Genomic DNA, 12650 nt, shown 5'->3' with positions numbered 1-12650 from the left:
TAATCCATGAATATTAGATACGGGAATATCTTGTTTTCCTGTCTCAAATATGTTCAATTTTAGTCCTAAAGAAACTAGCCATTATCTAGCATGAAGATAAGTCTGTTGTCGGATCCAAGTGAATACCGGAAATACTCTCTGGTCTGCATTTCTTTTAAAATTTCGATGTTCGATTCAATGAAAACTACAAGTAGATCCGAGTAGGACGAATTTTTTTTAACTGTTTTTTATCTGTTTGACTATGAGCGTACCTATGTCACACTTAAATATTTGAACTGCATCAACAACTATATTCAATGTATTTCTGGTATATATCATCGTGGGCCGTAGGTACGCTCATAGTTTAATATACAGAAAAGGTACATGTATGGAAAATGCCATTTTCTGACTTTTCGCGAATCTTGATATACTTTCTCAAACAGAGATTAAATAATATCATTAAGAGTTCTCTGGTTATGGGAGTTGTCCTCATGATAGCATTTTGTCCAGTGGATAGCTAGACAATCCTTAACCAGTTTTTGAACAACACAATTTAACCTCTGGATAGCAGTCCACTGGATAAACATTTATCCAATGGACAAGCTTATCCAGTGGATAACTTTATCCAGCCTTTTGAACAACCGGGCCCTGACTATACAATAATATACAGGGCCTGAATATATCATTTTAAGTTTTTTTAATTTGGCTCAACCAGGGATGAAATGTGCAAATTCAGCACTAAAAAATCCCTTTTATTAACTGCGATCTTGTTTCAATAATGTTATTCGAGAATTTGAATTAATTCAAAGCAGAGCAAAACATATAATTTTTATATCTATCTATAAAAGAAATTACTACGTTGTGGAACTTTAGTTCCATCTGTTTGTATAGTATATGAACAATAAAATATGTCTAAACTCTTTAGATACTTACCAAACATTAATGTGAGTTTAAAGATCACTATCAAAAAATCTGTCAGTCTGATTTTATTGTTCCTGTTTCCATAGCGACGTACAATCGCTATCTGTACCTGTCTGTTTACAGTAAAACCTAAAAAAGTCAATAATGTAAATGTTTAAAAGCTGTAAAAGATGTATTATATAATAGATTAATGTATCATTTACAACAAAGTCATCATATGAAAACATGAACACACACACAATGTGTTCTTACTCAACAGTTCAAATAAAAAGAACTGAAATCAAAACTTAAACTTTCAAGAATGAACACATTGTTGTGGTTAGCATACCATCAATCTTTATTCAAAGTTTCAGAAAACAGAAAGAAGGTGTCTGGAAGACCTGAAAAGCACATACACATTACAACTCATCCCTGATAAACAGCTGACTGAAATCATTCTGTTCGATAGTATTTGAAAAAAGTGTAACACAAATATTTAACTTCCTTTAGCCTTTGGAATAATTCTTAGTTCATATAGCCTATTGAAGAAAGTATTTCAAAATTGAAAGTAGATATCTGATAGTTGTAAAAAGTGCTCACATATAATAACTCATCACTGCAAAGCTGTGACAAAATATTATGTCAATAGTTTTTGTAATGCCTGAGGAAAGTGTTTTGACGTTTATATTTGCTGAACAATTGGAGGAATGGCAGACAGGATAGATAAGGCGAGTTATTTGATGTTTGAAAAGTGCAGTGAACTTGCAAGCATATCAGGTAAAAAAAAAATATATAATTAGTGAGAAGAGGCTTGTAATTTTCAAACATATAGCAGTAAGCATGTTTATTAGAATTAATATTTAAATACGATTATTTTAGTATAAATACAGGAGTCAGGTAATCTTTCTCAAAGTTTATAATTTCACAGTTATACGAACCAACACTGTTATAGATGTAAATATCATTTATAGATATAAAAAAAGCAGATTTTTTTACTATTTCAAGCAGATAGATAACTTTTAAAAACTATTTAGAACTCCATCAAAAATAGGTGATTTATGTACATCAACACTTTTAAGAATTGTTATTTCATGAGAAACAAAGAATTTAGATAAAGCGATTATGTATTTATGGAACTGTATTAAAGGGATATTGTCTATCACAGATATATCAACAAAGCAAATTCAAGCATTCTATGTGGGGCTATGTTGTACAATATGTCTAGATACTTGTACATCCATGCTCTTACAACAGATAAATAATTCACTTACCGGCACCTATATATGGACCTGCATTATTTAATTATTACATAAAGGTATAATACATTTGATTATAATCAATTAGTTTAATATTTTCGTATTGCCTTCATCTTTAATTAAAAATGTTATACAAGAAAAGAGTTTTGATATTGAAACTAATTTCAATTTCAATTTGAAGACTGGAAATGAAAAGTGTTTTAAACAACAAACTTTTTGACTATCAGACTTACACTGTAGTAAATGTATCATGGTGAAACACTACTAATAGGAGTGAGGATTATTATTATGTCATAATTTGAAAAGAATGGATATTAGAGCAAACTGTGGATTCATTTATATTTGTGGATACCAATTTTCGAGGATTGAGGAAAAATAGTATTTTAGTGGATACTTTTCATGGTTTTGCCAAAATCTATATTCTAGCCTATATACAATTTCTACTATTGTGTCTTTAAAGAAGATATATTCGTGGTTTACTCCTTACCACAAAATCCACGAAAATTGGTATCCCAACAAAAAATAATGAATCCACAGTAAAATATATAGCATATCAGTAGAAAAAGAAATATCAGTTTAAATATGCATAATAACTCAATGAATCAAAACTCACCTAAAGCACTGAAAAGTTTACTAAGTTCATATGTATCTACACTGGCTGTCCCATCCTTGTCAAACTGCTCAAATATTTTCTGTAAAAATATAAATCAAATCTAGATATAACCTTTTTATAAAAAAGCTGTTGGCATCAAATTGGCTTTCTCTCATTTTATGCGTAGATATTCTCTTTCACATTCATTGGTGTTTTGTGGATGTATAGCAATCTTATCAATTCTCTATTTTTATACTACTGAAGATTTATTTATTTTTGGTTGTACCAATTTTTTTTTAAACCGGTGTCATATGGTATTTTGAACCCCCTAAAAAGTGAACCCGGGGTCAAAATACCATGCGGTAAAATGACCCCGGGGTCTTTATACCGCATGGTATTTTGACCCCAGGGTCATTTTTCACATATGGTATTTTGAACCCCCCTACGGTATATTGAACCCCCCTGTTTTTGATAAATAGTATTGCAGATAATCTAATTTACAATTTATTGGCTATCATTTTTTTTAATTTGTGGTTTTAAGTAGGGGGTTCAATATACCGCAGGGGGGTCAAAATACCATGGCTAAGCAAAATTTTCAAAATATCTTTTCCAGCATGTTTAACACATACGAACCACTTATTGGAGTATTATAACTATGTTAAGGATTTAAAATAGCTTGAATTTTTGAAATTCAAGGTCTATAGTAGGGGGTTCAATATACCGCAGGGGGTTCAAAATACCATGGCTAAGTAAAATTTTCAAAATATCTTTTCCAGTATATTAAATACATACAAACTACTTATTGGAGTATTATAACTATGTTAAGGAGTTAGAATAGCTTGAATTTTTGAAATTCAAGGTCTATAGTAGGGGGTTCAATATACCGCAGGGGGGGTCAAAATACCCTGGCTAAGTAAAATTTTCAAAATATCTTTTCCAGTTTATTAAATACATACAAACTACTTATTGAAGTATTATAACTATGTTAAAGAGTTAGAATAGCTTGAATTTTTGAAGTTCATGGTCTATAGTAGGGGGTTCAATATACCGCAGGGGGGGTCAAAATACCATGGCTAAGTAAAAATCTTCAAAATATCTTTTTCAGTATATTAAATACATATAAACTACTTACTGGCATATTGTAACTTTGTTAAGGAGTTAGAATAGCTTGAATTTTTGAAATTCAAGGTCTATAGTAGGGTGTTCAATATACCGCAGGGGGGTCAAAATACCATGGCTAATTAAATTTTCAAAATATCTTTTCCAGTATATCAAATACATACAAACTTCTTATTGGAGTATTATAACTATGGTGAGGAGTTAGAATAGCTTGAATTTTTGAAATTCAAGGTCTATAGTAGGGGGTTCAATATACCGCAGGGGGGTCAAAATACCATGGCTAAGTAAAATTTTCAAAATATCTGTTCCAGTATATTAAATACATACCAACTACTTATTGGAGTATTATTACAATGTTAAAAGTTAGAATTGCTAGAATTTAAAAAAATTTAAGGTCTATAGTAGGGGTTTCAATATACCATGGTAGGGGGGTCAAAATACCATGGCAAAGTAAAATGTTCAAAACATCTTTTCCATTGTGTTCAATACATACAAACTAGTTATTGGAGTATTATTACTATGTTAAGGAGTTAAAATAGCTTGAATTTTTGAAATTCAAGGTCTATAGTAGGGGGTTCAATATACCACAGGGGGGTCAAAATACCATGGTGAGGTATGTATTAAACTTGTTGGAAAAGATATTTGAAAATTTTACTTTGCCATGGTATTTTGACCCCCCCTGCAGTATATTGAACCCATTACTCTAGACCTTTAATTCAAAAAATTCTGGCAATTCTAACTTTTTTTATGTAGTTAGAATACACCAATAAGCAGTTTGTATGTATTAAACTTGCTGGAAAAGTTATTTTGAAAATTTTACTTTGCCATGGTATTTTGACCCCCCTGCGGTATATTGAACCCCCTACTCTAGGCCTTTAATTTCAGAAATTCTCGCAATTTGAACTTTTTTATGTAGTTAGAATACACCAATAAGTAGTTTGTATGTATTTAATAAACTGGAAAAGATATTTTGAAAATTTTACTTTGCCATGGTATTTTGACCCCCCTGCGGTATATTGAACCCCCTACTCTAGGCCTTTAATTTCAGAAATTCTGGCAATTCAAACTCTTTTATGTAGTTAGAATACACCAATAAGTAGTTTGTATGTATTTAACTTGCTGGAATAGATATTTTGAAAATTTTACTTTGCCATAGGATTTTGACCCCCTGCGATATATTGAACCCCTTACTCTAGACAATTCAAAAAATTCTGGCAATTTTAACTCTTATATGTAGTTAATATACACCAACAAGTAGTTTGTATGTATTAAACTTGATGGAAAAGATATTTTGAAAATTTTACTTTGCCATGGTATTTTCACCCCCCTGCGGTATATTGAACCCCTTACTCTAGACCTTTAATTCAAAAAATTCTGGCAATTCTAACTTTTTTATATAGTTAGAATACACAAATAAGCAGTTTGTATGTATTAAATTGCTGGAAAAGTTATTTTGAAAATTTTACTTTGCCATGGTATTTTGACCCCCCCCTGCAGTATATTGAACCCCTTACTCTAGGCCTTTAATTTCAGAAATTTTGGCAATTCTAACTCTTTTATGTAGTTAAAATACACCAATAAGTAGTTTGTATGTATTAAACTTGTTGGAAAAGATATTTTTAAAATTTTACTTTGCCATGGTATTTTGACCCTGCAGTATATTTTACCCCCTACTCTAGACCTTTAATTTCCAAAAATCTGGCAATTCTTACTCTTTTATGTAGTAAGAATACACCAATAAGTAGTTTGTATGTATTTAACTTGCTGGAAAAGATATTTTGAAAATTTAACTTTGCCATGGTATTTTGACCCCCTGCGATATATTGAACCCCTTACTCTAGAAAATTCAAAAAATTCTGGCAATTTTAACTCTTATATGTAGTTAATATACACCAACAAGTAGTTTGTATGTATTAAACTTGATGGAAAAGATATTTTGAAAATTTTACTTTGCCATGGTATTTTGACCCCCCTGCGGTATATTGAACCCCTTACTCTAGACCTTTAATTCAAAAAATTCTGGCAATTCTAACTTTTTTATATAGTTAGAATACACAAATAAGCAGTTTGTATGTATTAAACTTGCTGGAAAAGTTATTTTGAAAATTTTACTTTGCCATGGTATTTTGACCCCCCTGCAGTATATTGAACCCCCTACTCCAGGCCTTTAATTTCAGAAATTCTGGCAATTCGAACTCTTTTATGTAGTTAGAATACACAAATAAGTAGTTTGTATGTATTTAACTTCCTGGAAAAGATATTTTGAAAATTTTACTTTGCCATGGTATTTTGACCCCCCTGCAGTATACTGAACCCCCTACTCTAGGCCTTTAATTTCCAAAAATCTGGCAATTCTAACTCTTTTATGTAGTTAGAATTCACCAATAAGTAGTTTGTATGTATTTAACTTGCTGGAAAAGATATTTTAAAAATTTTACTTTGCCATGGTATTTTGACCCCCTCCCCCTGTTTTTACCATGGAAAATCAAAACTGCCCTTACATATATATATATATATATATATACATATGTTATAATTACAAATAATTAAAGCATTCAAGCTACATATGGTCTAGTTATAATGTGTCAATAAGTATTTTGAATGACATTTTGTTGGTAAAGACTTCAGAGCACTTATACCAAGCAAAGATATTTCTTTTAATTAAGCATGGAAAATGTACCTCCCCTTCTTGTATGAATGATTTCTTAATCTATGATAAGCTTTAGAATAATGTAAAATGTTCTAATATCATCTAGGATGAAAAAAACAGGGGGTTCAATTTACCATGGGGGTTCAATTTTCCATACAGGGGGGGTTCAATTTACCATGGGGGGGTTCAATTTACCATAGCGGTATTTTGACCCCGGGGTCAATTTACCATGGGGTTCAAAATACCATATGACACCGGGTTTCATTTGTTAGGATACTTGAGTTCTTGGCTTGAACAAAGTTATTTAGGAATGTTTATTTTTAACTTTCAAATTTGTGTTTTTAGGGATTTTTTCACATTCATGACCCATCAATGTTTATCAGGGATACACATTACTAACATATCTACCTTGTAAGCTTTAATTTCATTCCATCCTTTTACAACTTCATCAAAATTTAGTGCACCAGAACGATTTCTCTGATTTCAGGTTAAGGATGATAAAAGTTCTTTTCATTGTTTACTTCTTTGTCTTCCATACAAACATAATTTTCAATTTCAAGTATTGCTATATAAAACATATTCTCTTTGCTAGGAAAATCATCAAAGAATCAGAAATATGGTCATTTTTAGATACTCTCTGGTATGATGCTAAAATAAAAAGCAAGTACACAACAAATATAACTGCTTGAACAATAAATAAACTAATGTAATCAGTAAAATCCAATTATGTCTGATCTTGGTAACCTAATTAATAGGGTCCTTTAAAAAAGATAAAAAGACAGAGACTTAGTCTCTGTAGATATCTGAAATACCACTGGCCCACTATTTAATATAAAAGTATACATCCATCAGTGTAACCAGAGATCTAGCTGCCTCTAAACTAAACAATATGGATTCTCCAAATTCTGTAAAAATAAAATCACACATATTTACTTAAAATCTTGTGTAAAATGAATTCTATAAGATGGACGTACATATAAAAAAGAAGATGTGGTAGGATTGCCAATGAGACAACTGTCCAAACGAGACCAAAATGACACAGACATTAACAACTTTAGGTCACCATAAGGCATTCAACAATGAGCAAAGCCCATACCGCATAGTCAGCTATAAAAGGCCCCAATATAACAATGTAAAACAATTCAAACGAGACAACTAACAGCCTTATTTATATAAAAAAATTAATGAAAAACAAATATGTAACACATAAACAGACGACAACCACTGAATTACAGTGAATTATTCATTTGAATATGGAAACATTATATTGTCTTTAACCAGAGAGAAGAGTTACTTCACTTCAAATTTCCAAATATTATAAAAATATGTATTGAAAATCTAAGAAGGAAGGCCTCACAAAATTTCGTTGTAAATTGTACAAGTGTTCTTTCATAAACAAATGATAGAACTAAAAGAAAGCTTAGGACATATTTATCTTTATGTTTGGTTTGAGATATTTAGTTTATCATTCAATATATATAAATAAAGCTGTCACATTTCTATTATTTCTCATAAATTGTCCCCCAAACAATTGATTAATCCCATCAATAAAGCTTAAACAATAAAATTTTCTCTGGAAAGGTTAACCTTTTATTATGACTTTGGTTACTCTTTATGAGCCCGTTAATTTTTATGATGTTTATTACACAATCATTATCGTCTACTAGGAGACAATATTAAAAATTGAACGATGGACAGACAGTGTGTGAATGCTTCTTACCACCTGATTGGAAGATATGACGAGACTTGAATAATCAAAGTTTATTGATTGGTTAGGACAATCCAAACCTAGTAAATGTCATTCAATCCTGTAGAGTATGGAATTTGTCCTCTCTATTTTAGCAATTAGATTTTGCCTTGTCATTAATCATGCATCTTCATGATACTGGTACACAGGTAACTTTTATCTATAAATAGCCAAATCTTCTGCAGTTTCGTAAACAACAACGTTAAACGATATATACTACTTCATAACGTGTGACCACATGTGTGGTAAAATTTGTTGATTGATGCACGTGGCTATTCTAGCAAATGATTTAATCTACAAAGCAAGAGCACTTTCCATTTTCATCAGCTAAGAGACAACTAGCCCTTTTTGAAAGGCTAATACTTGTCAGGGGCGTAGCTAGAACGAAACGATGTGGAAGCAACTAAAATTTGGGACCCTATTATGCAGAATTTTTTTTTTTTTCGGTTTTCGGTCATAGAACGGTTAAAAGAGGAGCTATATGTAGATAAAAATTTATGAATGTAAAACTTTTAATAAATCTTCTGAATATAGTAATACATAAACAACACATATTTGTGATACAGAATTTACTCAAAATTGTCCAAAATCTGCTCTTCGGGTCTGGGCAGAAACAAACTTCTCTATTACTTTGTCAACATTCACACTGAAATCCCGATGAATATGCAGTAATGCTATGTAACTTTCGTTGTTCATTGTTGATCGTACATTTGTTTTCAATTACATACGTAGTACCGTGACTGATAGATCTCAGGGCCATCATGGCATGGTAGCACTTGCGAGATGTTATAAACCAGCGTACGTGTTCGGCATCGAGCGACCTCCCAATTGAATTCTTCAAAATTACATGCTAGGTCAGTTTCGTAGGTTTCAATATTGAGATTTGTTCGTTTGTGATATTTCCTACAACACGATGAAGCAGATACAGCACAAAGAAGCGATTTTCTGATAACTTGACGCGACTCCACTCTCCAGTTGCCTTATCATATGGTCTATGAACGCAAAAAATAATGAGACTTTCCAATACTGTTTTGGCGTGGTTGCAGGGTGATTGGCTCCGATAGTCTGTCAACCACATCGCCTCGGCATATTTTCAACGATATCGAAGGGATCTGACAATTCTAATGCCGATTGGTACATCTCATTCCAAACTGATGAACTGTACACTGTAAAATGTGCTCCAAAACTACATATCTTAGACTGAGTATTACAAATTCAAAAGTAAAAATCTTGTAAAAGATACAAGTAACCTTCCAATTTTGTCATAATCTCCAAAATTTTTTTTATTTTGAAACCAAATGTCGTTATTTAATGATATTTCATCAATTAAAAAAAGTGACAACATAGGTGTTTCCTTTAACATTCAAATGGACAATCTATAAATTTTTATTTTGCCATTTCTTTTTTTGCATGCCGAATCAATGTGCACGCAACTTCGGAGCTACGATCTTTTTTCTGAATGAACAGCTTCATCAACACTTGCAACTGGGTTGTCAAACTAATATCCGGGATAGACGGAAAAGACACCAACAGTCTCCGATCCGATTGACCAAATCATCTCTCTCTTCTGATTTCTTTTTTTTTTTTTTTTTTTTTTTTTTTGTGAAAACGACGTGGATGCACGTGCTGTCGTGCCTCCGGGTAGCTACGCCCCTGCTTGTCTTTCATATGAGGCAAAATAACTGTAACCAAGAGTAAGTTTGGTAAGAGCAAAATATATAAAGTGTTACAAGATTAAATATTTTAAGTTGACTAAAACACATGTGAGAAAGTTAAATAGAACTTTTAGTGTCAAAATTTTATTCTAAAGCGTTGATTTTTACATCCCAAATAGGTCAAAATAACAAATTTTTGGGATATTTGACAAACCAACCCGATTTCACCCAAATTTAGGACTAGGAAAAATAGAGCTCAAGCATCGACAAAATAAATATTCAAGTTACAAACATTATTTTAAAAGATTTTTTTTGTCAACGTATGCACTCTATGTCTCGCGTCTAATAGTCAATGGAAATTCTTAAATAAAAGCAGAACACATCCTATTATTATTCTATAAATATTCTCTGTCCTTAACTGTTATTGTTGAATCCCTTTAATGGGCCTCTATACCTTACCTGATGCAGATAATTCTCTAAGAAAATGTTTTAATTCTTTTGCATAGATATGTCCATCTTCTGTGGCATGTTTCATAAACAATTCCTTCACTGGATCTAATGGTTTTACTGGCTTTGGCTACAGAAAAAAGAAGACATATTAAAAAAAAAACTAGTTTTATCACATTTAATTACATACTGTCTAAACCTAACTATATTTGGACTGAACATTTTGTTCACATTAGACAGGTGTTTAGTGTACAAAGGTTGAACTACTTAAAATATTCACCGTCAGTTCCAGTACAAGTTTTCAGTTTACACAGGTTTCTGCTTTTATGCATGATATCACTAAAGATAGGTTACTTTATGACACAATTTAATTTGAGTTACTTCCCTTGCCCACCATTTGGAGCAGTAAATTGTTGGTTTTATTATCTGATCAATCAAATTGGCACATGAGGTACAAACAAGTTTGATAAGAGTACTTCTCCTCACTAGATGGTAGAATGAATCAAGTATTAAAAGAAATCAAAATGGTTCATAAAAAAAAGTTATTTCCAAAGTCTATACAATCTATAAGAAGTTGAATTTCTGCTCATATATAGACCTCCGACAAGTTTAAAAAAAAAGAAGGAAATAACTCTTTCTCATATGTGTGGAACAAAACCTTTGTCTATTCAACTGTCATACTATGACATAAACCATAGAAAAGAGAATTTATTCTTTTTTCTCAGAACCAGAACATTGTTATGCCTATTGAGATAAACCTGCTTTGACTTAAAATAAATTTATAACAATTTAAGAGCTAACTTACAATTTCATTCTTATCATCTTCTTCCAGTAGCCTGAAATGTTGACAACATTGATTAAATTTTAATATCTTTTAAAGAAAAACATTGAAATGCAGTAACATTTGTATTTTAACTTGTGCCAATGAAATGGCAACCCACCATTAGAAATAAACCAAAATACATATAGATTTAACATACAGTTTCCTACCAAATACACAGGTGTCAGAACATTTGATGTGTCAAGCTCTAAAACACACTGAGTAAAAATGATGAAAACAATTCAAATATCAGTAATTGTAAAGAAACAAAACAAAATGGATCCCTTGAATATATATTTGTTTTCTTTGAGTTTTTTAATTTACATTTGAATGCATAAGAAAAAAAATACACAAATACTATTAAGGTTTACTGGTAATTTGAAATTTAATTTTAAGATAATTAATTCAGTGGTAACACATGTATTATTTTATCTGTTCTTTAATATGTAACTGGTATTTTTAGACAAATTTGGTACACTTTTCAAGATGTGCAAATTCATATTTAAAAAAAATCAAATTCCACTTACCCACTATCAGCTGGTTTCTCTGTGTACAACCTGAGCATAAATTTGGCTTCATCATGTGCCTTAAATGTACTAGGTATTAAAGCATATACACCAGGGTCTAACTCAAATCGTCTTGTCACTTCACGATTGTATTCATAAATCCCTGATCTTTTTCGTAGAATTAAAGCATTTCTTGGAGCTGATTCTCCGTCTAGTGGTCTCCTTTGAAATGCTCTCAACTGTACAAAAATCAGGTTATACATGTTCAAATTTAAATAAAACTCTGAATTGTTTGAATAAGATTTGAGGCTAGAAGTTAGTACATTCAAAATTTAGCTGCATAATGAACACATCTAATTATATATTATTTTTCAACAATACCTTTTTAAATATGGACCTTTCATATGCAGACATTTGTGATAGCATATTAATCTGTCATTCTGGCATAACAGATAACTGCATATAATAGGTTCAGATTTTCACCAAAATAACCTTTATCATGCAGAAATGGTTCAATAAATGAGATAGATCATTTAGTTCCTTCTCATGGTAGAGACTTTTATTACAGAAACAGAAAAAAAATTCAGCAATTGCCTTATAATGGGAGATAACTCAGATAGTTTAGTTGAACAAAAATGTAATGTTTATTTTTCTTCTATTTTTTTAGAAAGAGGCACTGTTACCCTTATATTTTCTGATTATCAATAAACCTCTTTTCTATTAAAAATCACAAAATTACATAATTACCTTATAGACATCAAATCCTATAGCAACAGTTGATTTATTATTCATTTCTTTCTCTGTCAAAGTTGCAATCAGGGTACATAACCCTGAACTGTCTGTTATATCAACATCTTTGAGTGTTATGAAAAACTGAGGATTTTTCCAGTAAAGATCTGAAAAAACGAAAATCCAAGGTAAAATCTCTAAATAATTTCCAGCTAATTTTCTATAATCATTGAAAACTGATTTAGTCACA

General features: G+C 31.2%; 1 protein-coding gene across 2 annotated transcripts in view; it reads right to left on the bottom strand.

Annotated features, from left to right (window-relative positions):
* The window catches only part of LOC143045608 (calpain-B-like), a 36292-nt gene that overhangs the window by 5434 nt on the left and 18208 nt on the right, over positions 1–12650 (bottom strand). Inside the window, exons 11-19 of one of the 2 annotated variants that reach the window (XM_076218218.1) lie at positions 12419–12567; positions 11693–11910; positions 11151–11181; positions 10358–10475; positions 7340–7401; positions 6905–6973; positions 2749–2827; positions 2151–2168; positions 913–1029 (exon numbers count right to left, since the gene is read on the bottom strand). In XM_076218218.1, coding sequence (XP_076074333.1) covers positions 913–1029; positions 2151–2168; positions 2749–2827; positions 6905–6973; positions 7340–7401; positions 10358–10475; positions 11151–11181; positions 11693–11910; positions 12419–12567 — 861 coding nt within the window. The remainder of the gene's footprint in view (positions 1–912; positions 1030–2150; positions 2169–2748; positions 2828–6904; positions 6974–7339; positions 7402–10357; positions 10476–11150; positions 11182–11692; positions 11911–12418; positions 12568–12650) is intronic. The other variant, XM_076218219.1, reaches the window with a different exon arrangement.

Source organism: Mytilus galloprovincialis, chromosome 9 (assembly GCF_965363235.1).
Source record: "Mytilus galloprovincialis chromosome 9, xbMytGall1.hap1.1, whole genome shotgun sequence".
Lineage (NCBI taxonomy): Eukaryota > Metazoa > Mollusca > Bivalvia > Mytilida > Mytilidae > Mytilus > Mytilus galloprovincialis.
Note: the sequence above shows the minus strand (reverse complement) of the source record. Positions and strands in the feature narration are given on the sequence as shown.